General features: G+C 40.1%; 1 protein-coding gene across 1 annotated transcript in view; it reads left to right on the forward strand.

The window, feature by feature from the left end:
* Positions 1–17898, forward strand: part of LOC126262890 (structural maintenance of chromosomes protein 3) — a 169407-nt gene extending 151509 nt beyond the window's left edge. Inside the window, exons 25-26 of the mRNA XM_049959780.1 lie at positions 9461–9601; positions 17499–17898. Of these exons, the coding sequence (XP_049815737.1) occupies positions 9461–9601; positions 17499–17570 (213 nt within the window). The 3' untranslated portion in view covers positions 17571–17898. The remainder of the gene's footprint in view (positions 1–9460; positions 9602–17498) is intronic.
* Positions 17899–20087: the final 2189 nt, after the last annotated feature.

Raw genomic sequence — 20087 nt, forward strand, 5'->3', positions numbered from 1 at the left:
CAACAAATATGTAGGTGCCCTGATGTTGCTGACAATGGGGCGTAATGGTACCCCCTCTTTGTGAACCTTCGGGAGTCCATATAGTCTAGGCAGTACCGGACCTTGGGGTAACAATTTCTTAGCGTCACCCTCCGGTAAATCTGCGTCCTTGAGAAGTGCCCTCGTCTTGTTCTCCACCTTCTTTGTAGGGTCAACGCTGATCTTCCAGTAGGAATCGTCATTTAGCAGACTCTGCATCTTATCAGTGTAGTCCTTATGGGAGACAACAACTGTAGCATTGCCTTTGTCAGCCGGTAAGACAACAATTTCAGAGCGCTCCCTCAGCTCACTTAACTGCTGAAATTTGACTTCATCGGGTTGGATTTCGTCAACGCACGACAAGTTTCACGACGTATTTCCTCGGCTGATTCTGGCGGACGTCGAGCTGCAACCTGTTCAACAGCACTAACAATTTCTGCGACCGGAGTGAACTTGGGAGTGGGAGCGAAGTTGAGACCTTTCTGCAAAACTGAGACCGCATCATCACTCAACACCATGCCACTCAAATTGATGACAGTCTTGCACGGATGAGTCAGATATCATGATGAGTTTTGACGTCGTTTCCTTGTTTACGAGGGTACCGCTGCGAGAGTCACTAGAATTGATTAGTCAGAAGTTGGACGAGAAGACCACTGAACTATTTAGGCATGTCTTCACTTCCACGTATTTTCTTTTTAATGGAGAATATTACGAACAAACGGAGGGAGTCGCCATGGGTAGCCCACTCTCACCGGTGGTAGCGAATTTGTACATGGAGAACTTCAAGGAGGAAGCCCTGTCGTCATCCGTATGTAAACCTACTTGCTTTTTCCGTTACGTGGACGACACGTTCGTCATCTGGCCACATGGTATGGATAAACTCCTTGACTTCCTTACACATCTAAATCCATACACCCCAACATCAAATTCACTTTGGAGACTGAAACGGAGGGTAAATTACCTTTCCTTGACGTCTTGGTCAAGAGAAGGGCTGACGGCACCCTAGGTCATGGGGTGTATCGGAAGACAACGCACACTGATCTGTATTTGCATGCAGACAGCTGCCACCACCCTTCACAGAGGAATGGGGTACTTAAAACTCTAGTACATAGGGCGCGCACCATCTCCGACGCAGAGAGTCTACCCCAGGAATTGGAACATCTGAGAACTGTATTTCGAAAAAATGGGTACTCAGAGTGGCAGATTCAACTTGCTCTCCGCCCAACAACTGCAGCACAACCTGTTGAGATGGATGAAGTCACGAGGGAGGAGGTAGGCACTGCATTTATTCCATACACAGGCCCACTCTCGGGGAACATCGCCCGCATTCTGAAGAAACACCGGGTCGGAACTGTGTTTTGTCCTCCGAATAAAACTCGTGCACTGGTGGGGAGCGCCAAAGATGACGTCGGTTTGAAGATGGCCGGCGTGTACCAGATTCCGTGTCAATGTGGCAAGTCGTATATTGGTCAGACGATGCGTTCCGTCAAGGATCGATATGCCGTGAACACCAGAGGCACACTCGACTGATGTATCCGAGCAAGTCGGCGGTCACTGAACATTGTTTGTCGGAAAATCACGCCATGGAGTATGACCGCACAAGGATTCTTGTACAGACGTCGAGATACTGGGACAGTGTTGTTAGAGAGGCCATCGAAATTCGCACCAATGACGACCTCATAAACTGTGACTGTGGCTATAATCTTAGCAAGGCTTGGGAACCAGCGATTGGGTTAATCAAGAGTAAACAAACGTATAGTTGTGACGACCACGGCGGACAGAGCCATCACACCAACGTCATCTCAGACGCCGTCGCAATCTGTTCCACTGCACGAGCGGGGCGCGGACGGCGGAGGGAGCGCGACGCGGGCGGAGGGTATTTAAATCGGCTGCCGCCGCGACCGAACCCAGTTCCCTCTGAGCAGCCATAGCGTACGGATCTCTGTGCCGGCACGTTCACAGGAGCTCAGTCCGTAAGTTCACCTGATGATGGCGACATGTATGATTGCCGAAATATTGTGCCCTTTGGACACTATAGACCGGCAGCACACCCGTGGATATTTTGATTATCAAATACGCCGGGAGAAACTCAAGAATCTCTTCAATATAGTCCGGGGGGGGGGGGGTGTGACTAGTCTGATACTCCCCACACTCGTATTTTGTTCATTAGCTGACAATGCAGAACTTCTGAAACACCATCTGATCAAGGAACACTTGTATCTTTTGCTTTTTGGGTCTTGTGGACACCTTTGTAACACAGTACAGCATTTCTGTATGGCACGCGCCCAACAAGTCCTTGATAGGTTTGTGGGGGTTATATGGCATCGGATGTCTATGCAGGGGTCTCACAGTACCCATAAAGTAAAGGCTAGTGGTTTTTGGTTATAGAGTTGGCACCCAATGGCATCCCAGATGTGTTCCACATTCAGATCAGGTAAATGTAGTTGCCAATACATCAGTATGAGTCCACTATTATGCTCGTCAGATAACTGTGACGCTGCCAGTTATGTTACAGCAAAGTGTCATCACTATTGGGGAATACAACAAACGTGAAGGAATGCAGGTGGTCTGCAATAATGTTCAGATAGTCCACAGCTGTCAAGACGCTTAAATTACTACGACAGATCCCATGGAAGTCTACGCAAATGTCGCACAGTGCATGTTCAGGCAGCCACATGCAAGGACAATGGCATGTTGGTTCACAACCATCGACCTTGTGTAAAAAGAAACATGGTTCATCGATACAGATGATGTATTCCCATTTATCTATGTTCCAGTCTTGATGATACCATGCCCACAGCAATCATAATTGACTATGTCATTCAATCAGTTTGGTAATATTTAAGGATCATTTGCTGCAGAGTCCAGTGTTCAACAGTATAAGCTGAATGTTGTGCTCCAAAATGATATGCCACAGATCTTTGCCTATTCTGCTTTAGATAGCAAGTAAGTGTCTGACCTCAACCTTCTGTGATGAGCTGTGGATGTCCAATACTTTGCAATCTAGTCACAGTTTCACCATCCTTCAACCATTTTCCATAGATGCTCACGACAGTAGGACATGAATAGTCGACAAGCATAATTGATTCTGAGGTGTGTTATATAACGTGGCAAAAAAAAAATTTTGTAGGTGAAGTTTGGGATGTGTATTGTTGCTTAACACAAGAAAAATAAAGATTAATAAACCACATCTTATTACAGATATTCTCCACCAATAAAATAATATGTATCGTATGTAATCCGGGATGCTGCTGTAGGTTCATCTTGATGTTACTGCATTTTCACACGGGATTCATTTAATGGTAGAAATGTTTCAGTACTTCTTCTTCACAGAGTATTTTATTTCGCACGCTAGTTATTCGGGGGTGAATGTACAAAGTCTGACTACATGCTGTTGAAACAAAATACAGTCCAAGACTGACCTATGGTGGCGTACAAATCACCTCTATTTTTATGATTTTACACAATTACTGTTATTTTTACATACAGAATTTGCACATTTAACAATTAAAGTTTTTACATACATCTTCCCAAATTACATAGAAAATTACACAGAATAACATTGAATAATTACATAATAAGATAGAAAAGGATCTGTTTCAATGAAGACTATAAATTACATATTTTATCATTGCAGCAATGTATTTCATTAATGTGCATATATTATTTTATTGACTAAAAGGAGAATTGTCCTGTCGTTTACAGAGTGATTAGTTTTATTGAATGAAAGGCCTAGATTCATTTAATTAAATTTTGTACGAGTAAAATTTTACATTTTCTGTATCTCTTAATTACAGTTCTATTAACTAACACTAACTAGAACATGACCATGATTGATCGTGACTGAAAAATAATATTGTCATATTTCTATTTGGGAAACAATTAATTTCTGATTTAACAAAACATAAAAATAGTTGTACCTCATGACTAGAATTATCAAAACTTTAATAGTTGATTACTCCATAATTATTATAGCAATGTTATTCCTACCATGTGCCTGTAGTTTGTATTGTGTGCAAATTGTGATGGTACATTAGTTTTTAATCCAACATGTTTCCTTCATTCTATATAATGCTGAGACCCAACGTAAACAATGTCAAAACAATAGCTTAAACTAGTGTAAATTACTAACTTGCTGCATAAAAAAATCTTTGATGTACTCAAATCCAGATAACAGGGTGTATATGAACCGGGAAAAACCCAGGAATTTTTTCGTCCAGGAGAAAACCAGGAAAAACCTGGGAATTTTTCATATATATAGAGAGAGAGGGAAACATTCCACGTGGGAAAAATTATTATAAAAACAAAGATGAGGTGACTTACCGAACGAAAGCGCTGGCAGGCCGATAGACACACAAACATACACACAAAATTCTAGCTTTCGCAACCAACGGTTGCCTCGTCAGGAAAGAGGGAAGGAGAGGGAAAGATGAAAGGATGTGGGTTTTAAGGGAGAGGGTAAGGAGTCATTCCAATCCCGGGAGCGGAAAGACTTACCTTAGGGGGAAAAAAGGACAGGTATACACTCGCACACACACACACATATCCATCCACACATACAGACACAAGCAGATATATATATATATATATATATATATATATATATATATATATATATATATATATATATATATATATATAAAGAACCAATACTCTAACAAACGATATTACTGCAGAATAATATTGCATCAGTAAAACATGAACGAGAGAAAAAATGAAAATAAAACTTAAATTGCAAAGGAAATGTGCCATATGAACACACAGTACTCATACAAGCGTCTGCCAACAGCAAAATGAGTCAGGGCTATAGGAGGACTATGCAATGCTTTGTAACAAGAAATTGCTCCGATGAGCCTGACATCGCAACTGTTTACATTAGATTCATTTCAACAGTTACGAGTGGGATCATGTGCATGCGCAGTGGAGTAGTACCTCCCCCCCCCACCCACCCACCCCGCACCCCCACCGCTTCTGGCTACAGAAATGTGGCTGTTGGCTGTGTAAGCAGTGGCAGCAAGCAGCTAGATGCTACCGGGAAAAATTTTACCGACGCTCCCAAGCTGCCAGATTCGTGCATGCACAGCAGGCCCGGATCTGGGAGGGCAAAAAATCTTGTTTCGCAAAGCACCTAACATCCATCGCACGTTGGTCTTTCAATTATTCATGACTTTGAAACGCATCCCTGTCGATTTTTGAACACATTCTAAGTTGATTTCTGAATGAATCATAAGTTGATTTGTGAATGCGTGCATAGTGTACGTGATGTCTGTCAGGGGAATCCTCATCACATCTAGAAACAAACTTTCCTGCAGACAAAACGGGCTATACGTGCTGAGCGGAGTAAAGCCGAACAGATGAATGCCAAGCGCTTTCTCAATATGTGGTTGATTGGGTTTGCAAATGATGAGCATTGTTTTAATTACTAGCAAAATCCATAGATTCAGACTACCAGAGTGGGAAATAAACGACTAACAGGAATAACAGGTAAGAAAGATTACGTGAAATCTTCTCGGTGTATCCAAGAAAATGAAATTTTGACAGAAAATGTTTGTCCAGATCGCTGACTAGTAAGGGCCAACTGTACAGTCCCCGGCTAGCAGCCGCTTTAAGTTCTATTCTGAAGTAGCACGGAAAACGCGTTGAACGAACATGTAACAATGCCTAACCAGAGAATAACAGCAGGATAACTAAACCGATGGTTCTGGCAGAGTTAGTGAAGTTAACCGGCAAATAAGCTTTGACATTGACAGGAATAGTTACAGAATTAGTTATGACAAGACTGTTAGAACAAGGAAGGAGAAGAAACGGGAACATCACACAAATTAAGGAAGAATATGACGATTCCAAATTTGTATAAAACTTTCGTAGTACTAATTTTAAATCTCATGCTTGAGATACTGGAGCATATGAATGAAGTATCAAACTATTTCCTAATGTCAAGCTTTATGCTTGTAGTAGGCGTAATAGGCATTTGATATTGGTACTTTGTGAATTATATTCTGTCGTGTTATAAAAATGACCATTTGTGCCAAAACAGTCTCATTTATTTGGTGTTTATTACAATAGCTGCAGTATTAGAGAGGCCTATTTTGTTTTATAAAGCAGACAGTGACAAAATAGATGTAATCAGATTGAGAAACCACACCAATCTTAGGTCCTATTTGTATTAACAGCTTTTTTAGTATCAGACAACCACATTTAGATTTTTCATGTAGCAAAACATTTAACTAACTTTGTTGAAGTAATAGATTCTTTCACAGAGAGGAAAGCACGCTATGTAAAGCTGTAGCAAGATTAGAGAAAAAAATTCTAGGAGCTAAGGATTGAAGAAATGTGTGCTGTTGTGCTTGTCTTGAATATAGTTTGATGGCATCCATTACAAAATATACACATTTCAATTCTGCAGGGCGAAATACAGTGATGCTCAATAGAAGAATGCTGTGTGAGGAGGTGTGGCACTGCACTTTGACACACTTAAGACCAAATAACATGTCTTACATTTCCTCGAACACGTGTTTTATGCATCAGACTTGTCAGAAAGATGTGTGCTACAAAATGGATGTACTTTTGAAAATTCGCTTATTATATTTTTTTTTATGTCCTATCTCAAACACCCAAGAAAGGGGGGAAAAGGGGGGGGGGCGGCACTATCTAATATTGCCCCGGTTCAGAAATATCATAGATCCAGGGCTGATGCGCAGAGCAGTCTGAGTTGTAGTGGGGAAGTGGGTAGTCTCCACGTGACCTGTGTTCACATTTAGTGGTTTCGCTGTTTCCTCTTCGTTTACAGCTCTCACGTCAAATGAAAACAAAACAGTTTTCTGTGGCCAAGAGCTATCAAGTGAATTAAAATACATTCACACAAGTACAGAAGGCTAAAATATGGTATTAGTGTCAGATTTGATTTTATTTCCATCTTTCTGACAGTCAACCATTAATTCCTTTGCAGAACAATGAAGTTAGTTTTGTCGGTTTGAAAGAAATTTTCTTTATCTTTACCATTGAGGCAGCCAGTGTATTTGAAACGAAGTGTTTAATTGCACGCTATTGGCTAGTTTCAACTGTTCGCTGCATTTCAAGTGCATGTTTTCGTCTTCTAGCATGTATGGCATTATACCATAATAAAGAACCAAACATGAGATATCACAGTACTGGTACTCCGAGAAAATTTACATCCTGAAAACCACAATCGAAAGCTTATTATCAGGTTGAGGCCTACTGCACTGGGTATCTGGACGTACGAATGTGTACTTTAAATATCCTCATTTCAGTATGGGTCACGAAATTCTGATGCTCTTGCAGTATCCTCTGATGTCTTGTTTCTTTTATGACATAATGTAAGATCTTTTAATGTTTAACACGTACAAACATATGGGCCTCCTACGTCATCGTAACTGTGCATGCGCTTATTATCTGGCACTCTCTGGCAACTGCTGAAACGAACCTATTTCTAACTGGTTGCAGGAAAATATTGCGAATGATGGTTTAAATAGTGTTACTTTCAAAGTAAATTTCCTTTTACGCAAGTTGAACTATGAGCGAGAATGTACGATGAATTTCTTAAGTCAGAGAGCGTGTGACTCTGATTTAAAAATCAACTCTTTGATGACAAGCCATTTAGATGAATTTCGAGCCCAGAAGATCAGACATTTATGTTGTTATTGAAATTTTACTGGCGCATTTGCGTGATATATCTTAAAGTGTAAAATGCACATGAAAGACCAACATTATATGTGAAAGCTTTCCTTTTCTTGTAGCAACTCTATGTACATTAATTTAAACCATTAACTTTTCCTGTTTGTGTGTTCACGCTACTTAATGGTGATGTTGCTATTGGCTGACTACATCAGTGTCGTAAGCTCTGAATATCCGCTGTCATCAGCTGGCAAGGTCACGTGACATTAACTATGACTGGGTTACAAAAGAGCATCGCAATCTCGATTTCAATGCTTTGGAAAGTAATATGCGGTGTTTGGTGGAATTCGAATTTATACTTTCCTAATATGAAAATATGCAGTGTACATGTTGCTGTACATCAAAGATCTTTCCAAAACGTGTCTTTTTCCCTGAGTTTTGTTTTCTAAAGCACCGGGAAATTCTACACCCATGTGTAAAACCATAACCATTCAAATGATTGATAAATTAGACAGTTCTGAGACAAAATATACTGTCAGTTAACAGAGAATAGGTATGTTTTCACCCAGGAGAAAATGTATTTTTAACTGGAAAACCCAGAAGAAATCCAGGAAATTTTTTTCCCTTGTCCGTGTGTACACCCTGAAATAATCAGAAAAGACAAAGTCAAAGGAGGAGTTTAAATTGGTGTAAACTACTAATATTACATATTATATGCCCTCTTTGGGAGAGAGGGGATGAGACTGGAATAGGATACAGGATCCCAAAAGGGGTTGTGGTATTACAGATGCTAGATCCCAGGCACTAGGCCATAACAATTCTGCCCTTTGTTGGAGTCACTTACATCAGTGGATTTATCCATTTATAGCCCTTATCGTTGGTAGAACAATTCCCATTCGTCTCTGCTCTGCTTGTGTGCTTTCCTTATTGAGACACATGCCTGCAGCACCAGCAGGCAGCATTCAGGCTTGCAGTGGGCAGGAATCGTAATGTTTTTGCGCATCAGTGTGGGCCTGAAGTAGCGTGTAAATAATTGATTGTGAAGACCCATTGACAACACTCCGTTGCTCGAATGGCACTGTTTCTGTCCATTTCAGTAAAGAAGATATCTGTTGTCAAATTTTTCTCTATATATTCTTTCAGCTTTCTGTACACCACTTTATGTTGTGTTATACATTAAAGGCATGTCAATAGCTAACTTAACAAGTAACACACTCATTTTGACAACCAGTCATGAAATGTAAAAAGTAGTAAACTCCACTGGACTAGGTGCATAAATGTTATAGCGTAAGCTACTCATTTCTGATGATTTGTTCTTTATCTGTAAGTGTTTATATTACAATTTACTACCATCTGTATAGCTATGATTCTACAGGTTTGTGACACATGCTGCATCAAGGAGTCAAGAGGTCAAAGACCAAGCAGTTTTGTGTGTTAACCATTGCCAAACTGCACGACGACATTGGTAAAATTGACAGTGCTTTCAACTTCAAACTAATTGTTAAAACATGTTTGAAGTTCTGTGAGAGGAGCCATTTTTGTTAATATAATTGATGTACATGATATAAGACATTTAAGGCTGAAGCTAATTTGAATCATATGACAATTTTCAAGATATTCGTATAAGAGGGTTCTTAGTTATTTAATGACGTGTTAGTTCATGGACCTCTTGTTAAAATCTTTAAGCATTTGAACTAACAGTATTTAATTTGTAATTTAAATTATATTCCTCTCTTTTGTGCATAGTCCAAAATTCATTTATGTGGTACACATGATACACTATACTGATTATTTGCTTTTATTCCAGGCTCTTGATTCACAACACAGAATGGCTGTTGCTAATATGATACACGAGCTGTCCAAAGATGCACAATTTATTACCACGACATTCAGACCAGAGTTGTTGGTACATGCAAATAAATTTTATGGAGTTAAATTCCGCAACAAGGTAAAAAACAAAGATAAATTTGTTTGTGATTTTTTTGTTGTTGGTGTACTTTTTCCTAGCAAGCCATATACATCTTTGTTCTGTATATACAAGAATGTAAATGAAAAATCAAAGGTATTAAATGAGGCAAAGAATGTATTGGTAGACTGCAGCAGCAATGAATCGACATTCAGTTCCAATGGAAATAGTGGTCTGTGTAATTGTTGTTGTTGTTGTTGTTGTGGTCTTCAGTCCTGAGACTGGTTTGATGCAGCTCTCCATGCTAATCTATCCTGTGCAAGCTCCTTCATCTCCCAGTACCTAATGCAACCTATATCCTTCTGAATCTGATTAGTGTATTCATCTCTTGGTCTCCCTCTATGATTTTTACCCTCCACGCTGCCCTCCAATGCTAAATTTGTGATCCCTTGATGCCTCAGCACATGTCCTACCAACCGATCCCTTCTTCTAGTCAAGTTGTGCCACAAACTTCTCTTCTCCCCAATCCTATTCAATACCTCCTCATTAGTTACGTGATCTACCCACCTAATCTTCAACATTCTTCTGTAGCACCACATTTCGAAAGCTTCTATTCTCTTCTTGTCCGAACTATTTATTGTCCATGTTTCACTTCCATACATGGCTACACTCCACACAAATACTTTCAGAAACGACTTCCTCACACTTAAATCTATACGCGATGTTAACAAATTACTCTTCTTCAGAAACGCTTTCCTTGCCATTGCCAGTCTACATTTTATATCCTCTCTATTTCGACCATCATCAGTTATTTTGCTCCCCAAATAGCAAAACTCCTTTACTACTTTAAGTGTCTCATTTCCTAATCTAATTCCCTCAGCATCACCCGACTTAATTCGACTACATTCCATTATCCTTGTTTTACTTTTGTTGATGTTCATCTTATATCCTCCTTTCAAGACACCGTCCATTCCGTTCAACTGCTCTTCCAAGTCCTTTGCTGTCTCTGACAGAATTACAATGTCATTGGCGAACCTCAAAGTTTTTATTTCTTCTCCCTGGATTTTAATACCTACTCCGAATTTTTCTTTTGTTTCCTTTACTGCTTGCTCAATATACAGAGTGAATAACATTGGGGAGAGGCTACAACCCTGTCTCACTCCCTTCCCAATCACTGCTTCCCTTTCATGGCCCTCGACTCTTATAACTGCCATCTGGTTTCTGTACAAATTGTAAATAGCGTTTCGCTCCCTGTATCTTACCCCTGCCACCTTTAGAATTTGGAAGAGAGTATTCCAGTCAACATTGTCTACAAATGCTAGAAATGTAGGTTTGCCTTTCCTTAATCTTTCTTCTAAGATAAGTCATAAGGTCAGTATTGCCTCACGTGTTCCAACATTTCTACGGAATCCAAACTGATCTTCCCCGAGGTCGGCTTCTACCAGTTTTTCCATTCGTCTGTAAAGAATTCGCGTTAGTATTTTGCAGATGTGGCTTATTAAACTGATAGTTCGGTAATTTTCACATCTGTCAACACCTGCTTTCTTTGGGATTGGAATTATTATATTCTTCTTGAAGTCTGAGGGTATTTCGCCTGTCTCATACATCTTGCTCACCAGATGGTAGAGTTTTGTCAGGACTGGCTCTCCCAAGGCCGTCAGTAGTTCTAATGGAATGTTGTCTACTCTCGGGGCCTTGTTTCGACTCAGGTCTTTCAGTGCTCTGTCAAACTCTTCACGCAGTATCGTATCTCCCATTTCATCTTCATCTACATCCTCTTCCATTTCCATAATATTGTCCTCAAGTAAATCGCCCTTGTATAGACCCTCTATATACTCCTTCCACCTTTCTGCTTTCCCCTCTTTGCTTAGAACTGGGTTTCCGTCGGAGCTCTTGATATTCATATAAGTGGCTCTCTTTTCTCCAAAGGTCTCTTTAATTTTCCTGTAGGCTGTATCTATCTTACCCATAATGAGATAAGCCTCTACATCCTTACATTTGTCCTCTAGCCATGCCTGCAAAGCCATTTTGCACTTCCTGTCGACCTCATTTTTGAGACGTTTGTATTCCTTGTTGCCTGCTTCATTTACTGCATTTTTATATTTTCTCCTTTCATCAATTAAATTCAATGTTTCTTCTGTTACCTAAGGATTTCTACTAGCCCTCGTCTTACAGTTCATAACCAATAGATTGTGGTCAGAGTCCACATCTGCCCCTGGAAATGTCCTACAATTTAAAACCTTGTTCCTAAATCTCTGTCTTACCATTATATAATCTATCTGATACCTTTTAGTATCTCCAGGATTCTTCCATGTATACAACCTTCTTTTATGATTCTTGAACCTAGTGTTAGCTATGATTAAGTTGTGCTCTCTGCAAAATTCTACCAGACAGCTTCCTCTTTCATTTCTTAGCCCCAGTCCATATTCACCTACTATGTTCTTTCTCTCCCTTTTCCTATTGTCGAATTCCAGTCACTATTAAATTTTCGTTTCTCTTCACTACATGAATAATTTCTTTTATCTCATCATACATTTCATCAATTTCTTCATCATCTGCAGAGCTAGTTGGCATATAAACTTGTACTAGTGTAGTAGGCATGGGCTTCGTGTCTATCTTGGCCACTATAATATGTTCACTATGCTGTTTGTAGTAGCTTACCCGCATTCCTATTTTCCTATTCATTATTACACCTACTCCTGCATTACCCCTATTTGATTTTGTATTTATAATCCTGTATTCACCTGACCAGAAGTCTTGTTCCTCCTGCCACCGAACTTCACTAATTCCCACTATATCTAACTTTAACCTATCCATTCCCTTTTTAAATTTTCTAACCTACCTGCCCGATTAAGGGATCTGGCATTCCACGCTCTGATCCGTAGAATGCCAGTTTTCTTTCTCCTGATAACGACGTCCTCTTGAGTAGTCCCCGCCCGGAGATCCGAATGGGGGACTATTTTACCTCCGGAATATTTTACCCAAGAGGATGCCATCATCATTTAACCATACAGTAAAGCTGCATGCCCTCGGGAAAAATTATGGCTGTAGTTTCCCCTTGCTTTCAGCCGTTCGCAGTACCACAACAGCAAGGGCGTTTTCGTTAGTGTTAAAAGGCCAGATCAGTCAATCATCCAGACTGTTGCCCCGGCAACTACTGAAAAGGCTGCTGCCCCTCTTCAGGAACCACACGTTTGTCTGGCCTCTCAACAGATACCCCTCCGTTGTGGTTGCACCTACGGTACGGCTATCTGTGTCATTGAGGCACGCAAGCCTCCCCACCAACGGCAAGGTCTATGGTTCGTGGGTGGAGGGTCTGTGTAATATGTACAGTATATATAGAGTGCTGTGAGTGATCATCACGGGTCAAAGGTAAAACCTGAAATCACAGGACAGAGATTGAAGCTTTGGCTTTGGAAAAGAAATTTCTACTATCCCCATGTAATATGTTATTTTTCTCAAAGTTAACATTTTCATATTTGGTCATAAGTGTCACAGCTCACTTCATACCAGTCCTACAACAAGCAACAGTGCCCTGATGCCTGTTCAATATTAATGAAGCGTTATCTCCCTTTCAGGGCTTTGTGAGGAAATGAAATTTTGTTATGCAATTGCTTTCAGTAAACATAGCACCATGTTGTGAATGCTTATCCATCTTGAAACTATCTGTATCTCCTCATTTGTTGATATAAATGCTACCAGAATGGCTTCCCCCATATGCACCAGAGTACCTTCCCATTATTTATCCTTCTTTCATAATATAATTGTTCGGTCTGAAAAATGCCTTGCAGATACCACATATTCCAATCTCATCAGAACATGTTGGTGATATAATAACTGGTCATTTACTTTTGTCTAGTTCTTCATATTGACATGATGGCTTCCAAGACACCCATAGGAATGAAAGATTACAGGGAGAAAGACTGAATTAGCATCACAACAGTATATTAAACCCAATCTTCCTTCCTTCTTTCCTCTTTTGGATTAGCAACACACACTAAAATGCCGAAGAATATAGCAACTGAAGATTGAATTCTTGATTCATTGCAGGAGTTCTTTTTATCCACCATCACAGCACTGCTGCTTCCGAAATTCTTTTAAACCATACATTAATCAGCAAAAGGTCACTGTATATTCTTTCACATCTGTATATGTAAAAATGATTGTTTCTTTGTTTGCTCAGTACGCTTACTGTAGAACTTTGGTGAGCTGTGTGCACGCCCATGAACGTTTCTGAATTAAGGCATGGCCAGACACCATGCGACATGGCAGTATGGCCAGTGGCCTTGAGCTGCATTGTTTAAATGCTCGTTATTGTATTGTGCCAGTCACACAGAGTGCATCTTTGACACAGTGGCAGCTCGCCTGCCGCACTGGCTAGTGCTGAGTTGTCACAGAATATGGATTCACTGTAGCAGCTGCATGCAGCTAGTGGGAGGCAACTGTCGTATGGTGCCACACGTGTCGTATTGGTCCCTTATTTAGAGGGCCCACACAACCAACTCGCAAGATGGGTTGCACACCCCCTTTCATGAGCATGGAGAGAAACATCGCCAGCGGACAGAAACAATAACAGACTTTCCAAATAAACACTGAACTACTTCATCAGATAACATGTGACAGTGTTCCACCAATCAGAACTCATATGACTCATGTAGCACTCCACACGCCTAGACTGGCAGTGTTTACCAACCTCTAGGAACAGCTCCGGCCAGTACTTACGCCAGCCCTAGCATTGTAGTAGCACATTGTATTTTGTAAGAGCAGATTTTGATTAGTATTTTTTTCCATTGTCTTGTTTACTTAAATGGTTTGTCACCACAAGAGTTGTGGGTTTTGCTGGTTGTTCTGGCATTTTAAAACTTAGTGTATGCCAAGAAGGCATTTTTATTTAATTACAATAAAAGGTGTTCAAATTGACTGTTAGTTCTTTCCTGCCGACTGCAACACACTACAACATGCAGCCTGTTAGTGAGGTTTCGGCCACTTCTTCATTGTGACTGTTGACACTGAAAACCTTGGCCATATGCTGCAGTATGAGCCACACTATAGGACCATATTCTGTCTGGTCAGGCCTTAAATCCATCCATTTTACGATAGGTGGCATGTGAGTCATTTCAAAAAATATATGTATTTCATATAGTTTTGCAACAGTTTGTATATTTTCAGTGTGAGTGTGCATAAATGACTTAATTCTATTTAATCATAAACAGGCTACTACATTTCAGTTTATGTGTGACGTAACAAGTGGTGTTGATTGTGAGATTCCAATTGCTAATTGATATTAGATAGTAGATATCACAAGTATCTTCTTTTTCTTTTCCAAGTAAATTTATGTACGTGCATGTCTGAAAGAACAGACAGTTTTATGATCCACAGCTGTACATGGTGACGTTCAAAGTGCAAGGTCATATTTACCATCAGGCAAAATCACTACTAGCATTGCCAAATACTTATAACAAATAGTATAGATGTCTCATTTCTGATGATTTTGCATTGAACAGTGTCATTTGTTGTGTAATGTATAGAATGATGTATAGCATCTGCTCAAGCCCTCTGCATACTGTGTATGCTGCCATGTTGTGTATTGGAGCAGTTGGGGTAGGCAGACATATGAGGGCAGTAGATGTTATTACATGTAAAATAGCTTACTTACTCATCATAGAAAAATTACTGATATTCAAAATCAATTGCAGGTAACAACTAGTATTTTCTAAAACTGGCTTCACTGACAAATATAACATTATCACACTTTGTGTTGATTATCACAGGTGGTGTGAGTGAGCTCAGGCATATGTGCTTAATGTACAGGTATTGGCTCAGCAGCCGTCCGTGATGGAGGTGCCCATTATTGATCCCACCAAGTGCAAGATTCGTTCCATAATTCGGTTTTTGAATGTGAAAAGGACTCTGCCCATGGATATTCATCGTCAGTTGACATAACTTTATGGCAACAAGTTTGTGTCCGTCCAACACAGGTGCAGCGAGTTTAGTGCCAGTCGGAAGGAGGTCCATGATGAAGAATAGAGTGGAAGACCTTCAGTCACGGAGGTGGTTATCGAGATGGTCCAATGCAAAGGGCTTCAAAACAGGAGTATCAGTGTCCTTGAACTTGTTGCTCAGATTCCTGGGAGTTCATACAGTACAGTTGACAAGAGCACTGACAGAAAAATTGGGGTATCACATGGGTTGTACTCAATGGGTATCACGTATGCTGACAGCAGAACACAAGGAGAAACACCTTCACTGTGCTTTCCAGTTTCTTCAAAACTGTTAAGAAGATAAGGAAGGATCGTTTAACTCCATTGTTATGGGAGATGAAAGATGGGTGTTTCATTTCGCTCCGAAAATTATTATTTGGTAACCGTGATAGCGTTACGGAGATGTTTAGCAAACTCAAGTGGCAGACTGCAAGAGAGGCACTCTGCATCGTGGTGTAGCTTGCTTGCCAGGTTTCGAGGGGGTGCGTTTCTGGATGAGGTATCAAATATATTGCTTCCCCCTACTTATACCTTCCGAGAAGATCACGAATGTAAAATTAGAGATTCGAGCGCGCATGGAGGCTTTCAGACAGTCGTTCTTCCCACGAACCATACGTGACTGGGACAGAAAAGGGAGGCAATGACAGTGGCACGTAAAGTGCCCTCCGCCACACACCGTTGGGTGGCTTGCGCAGTATAAATGTAGATGTAGATGTAAAATGAGAGAAAAATCCAGACAATGGCATCACTCGGCGTCACCAGTCACAAAGAAGTTCAAACAAACTCCTTCTGCTGGCAAAATCGTGACCACTTTGTTTTGAGATGATATGGAGGTACTAGTGGTCAATTTCATGGAACTAGGGACAGCAGTCAACTCAGACAGTTATTCTGAAACACACAAAACTCAGGTGAGCTATCCAGAACAGTTGGAGAGGATGACAGAAGGTGTAATGCTGCTGCACGATAAACACCCGACCTCACGTCTCCTGCCAAACCCAGAAACTTTTGACAAATTTTGGTTGGGCTGCCATGCCCTACCCCACCTTACAGTCCAGACCTTGCACCTAGTGATTATCACTTGTTCACTAAGTTAAAGGAACACTTGGTTGGCCAACACTTCTGGAACAACAATGGAGTCAAAGAAGAGGTGAAATGCTCCCTCCACGGCTTAGCGGCATGGGGATAGAGAAATTGGAGCACCTTCTACAAAAAATCCATAGGAAAAGATGGCGATTATTTAGAAAATAGAGCTAAGTTTCTTCTTTCCAACGATAAATTTCTGTGAGAATAAACAATGTTGTTTATTTGTAAAAGTGAAGGGAAACCTACTTCTGAGTCAACCCTTGTATTATTTCAAAATACAGTATGTTAATGGGAAGTATATTTAAACAATTCCACATTTTCCACATAAGTCAACTATCCCTGAGGATAGAGTCTACATCTTTTCGTTTGGCTCATACTCTGGCCAGTGACCAAAACTGTCATATTGTGTATCATTCACTGGGACAGGAGCTCCTGTTTATTTTTTATCTCCTGCCTGTCTATCCTGTACTCAAAGTCAGGCTTTGTCTTCCCAAAGAAAGACAATTCACTAACAAATGTGTATTATAACTCGCCTTCAGGACTTGCTCTTTCCATTTATAAGCATTTTTGTTGAATAAAAAAAAGGGAGGGTGGTGGGGGGGAGCAGTGCCAAAAAATTTAATCAAACTGGTAACTGATGCTCACATAATCTTGCAAGATTCACACTATTCACCAGAAGCAACAGAATATCACTGTACATGAGAGCTTAAAAAATGTTGCTTGCAAGCACCAATACCCACCCAAGTGTGGTCCAGCAAACAGTGCAATTTTGATGTTGCTTGAGAGCAAAATTGCCAAATAAAGAGTTAATACTGCCTTTTTTTTTGTTTTTTGTTTTTTTTAACTACAGTTAATGCAAGCTTTTATTGCCTTAGGTGAGTCATGTGGAATGTGTTACAAGAGAGGTGGCTGCAGATTTCGTGGAAGATGACACCACAACAGGATAACTTCATCCAAAAAGGCGGGAATATTGTACAGTGTATAAAAGTTTAACATGCAGTACTTAGATGCGCTCAAAAGCTACAGAAAACTGCCAGTTTTGAATTTTAAAACTGTGTTGTATATAACAAATTTTACAGTGAACTTTTTATGCGTTAGTTACTTATTGCCAGTATTTACTTAGGCAAATTGATAAAAATTGACTGAAAGTGGTAGACTCTGAGGAAAAACTATTACTTACTTGAATTTTAAGAAATGTATCAATATTTTCATATTTTAATTTATTATAACATTTATATTTTTATTGTAATATAGACAGAAATTGTATTTGACTCATTCCATGATGTATATATGCCTCAGGCTTTTTAATAATCACACATTAGTGAATGCCAAGCCTACAGTTTAAGTGAAGAATTGAAAATTGCTTCTTTACTGTCCACAGAACTGTGTGGTGATAGTTTTATAAGTAATTGTAAACGAGCACTCATAAATTATTTGTATCTTTTGTTACGAGCTTATTTTTATGTTGGCAATTCATTTAATTTGCTTATTTCGATTAGGAAATAAGCCATTGTAACAACAGTACTACACTGCAGGTATGTCTGTAAGGTTAGCGTAGTTCCATAGAGAGTGAGCTACAAGGACCAGGTGGGAACAAAATTCATTTAAAAATGAAGAGTTCAGGGTAGCACTTCAGTATTGTGCTAATTTTTCATTCATCCATTCACTCAAGTTTTCTGGCGACTGCTGATCCACTTGAAATTGGGTTTTATCATCAGAAAGCAGTCTACGAGAATTTCTCTTATGTTCCCCAATTTCTGGCCATCCGGTAGGTGACTGAGTCAGTAATTGTCACATTGAAGAGGATATTTTTGTCATTGTGGTTAATGCAATAAACTGATGTGACTGGGACAATATCAGCAGTGTAATAGTCATGGGCATGAGATTCAAGCAAGGAATGGGCAAGACACACACCATAAGTGTTTTAATTACAGCCTGGGGACAGGTGCCTGATGTGCAGGACACTCCATCTTAGAGGTCATGCAAGCACTGGACTTTCCAAGTTCCACTGCATTAAAGGGTATTCTGTGAGGCCAAATGAAGAGCTGTTTGAATAAAGAAGCAGTAGCATCATCAGGAGTCTATTGGCAATAACGGTGATACGCTCATCACATGTCTTAAGATCATAGATGGCAGCAATTTGAACAGGCCTATGGCCTAATCCCTGAATGATATTTGTTTACCATGATGTACTCAGTTTAAGAAAAACTTGTGGGTAACAGTGTTTTGATGACATCAACTGTTGCAGATAAGTAGGCCACAGTACACAAATTGATTGCCAGTTCGTACTGGATGACATCCTAACTATATGGAACTATATTCTTCAGGGTAGAGTGCAGTATTGATGGCATCTTCGTATCACACACAATTCTCATCTCCACGGAAGAAGCTGCTGCGAGCCCCTAATATGCCGCCACACAGCACGTACGCGCCACATGAGGACATTGAATTCACACCAACTCACTCCCTACAGTTATGATTGGTCTATGTGTCTCTTTAAGCTGCCACATTCAGAGATCCGCCTCAAATTATCCTTAGACTACTCTCCAATAAAAACGACTATACTGAAGAGAGTGCAGTGAGATGTTATCAACATAGCATGATGCCAGTGAGAACTTTACAGAACCTAGCATTATGCAAATCCTGCATGTCACAGGGCATAGAGATTTACCATGGTGAAGGTATTTCAGCCTCAAAGCATAGGTGTAGATAGCATGTGTTAACAAGGTACAGTGTGTGTGTTACTATATGCTGACAGCATCTGCCAGATGTCTTTTGTCCAGAAATAACATAGAAACCTACAATCCAATCAAGTGCATCCCTTCAGCCTATTGCAGGTGACCACACATTCAGCAAGACAATTTACCACCCCGTCCTTCCTGAGTTTTGTCAGAATGGTTTTAAGAATATCCTGTGAACACAAAGATGCTTGATCATGACTATGAAGATCAAGTAGTGTCATACTCTCATTGTAACATCACTTTGCTCAAAAAATTTGATGTGATTATTATAGACAAAAACATGGTCTGATCAACCATGACTGAGATAAACTGTTGATTAATACTACATGTACTCCCTGATCAGTGTGAGAGTTATGGCCATCATGGACCAAATTGCTTTGTAGCAGTTTTGGAGTCCAAGTCACATCCATCATCAGAGCCATAGAGTGAATTAGAGACCCCTAACTAGAAATGTGCTTCATAGTCACTGGTATATGTTATAAAAGCTTGCTCATAAAAGCAGCAAAATGTTGAGATACTTAAGCATTCCCTGAGGAAGATCTGGGAGAATGCCTTCATCCAAGTTACCACAAAGCTTAAAAGTGCATATTTTCTGTCTGTCATCTCGCACCTATCACTGTTTATGAGGACAGGTAAATCTCTGTATAAGCACTATTATTAGACATGATCATCTACAAGACGTACAGCACACTATGGGACTTGGTGAATAGACTGTGAGGACAA

Source organism: Schistocerca nitens, chromosome 1 (assembly GCF_023898315.1).
Source record: "Schistocerca nitens isolate TAMUIC-IGC-003100 chromosome 1, iqSchNite1.1, whole genome shotgun sequence".
NCBI classification, from domain to species: Eukaryota; Metazoa; Arthropoda; class Insecta; order Orthoptera; family Acrididae; genus Schistocerca; species Schistocerca nitens.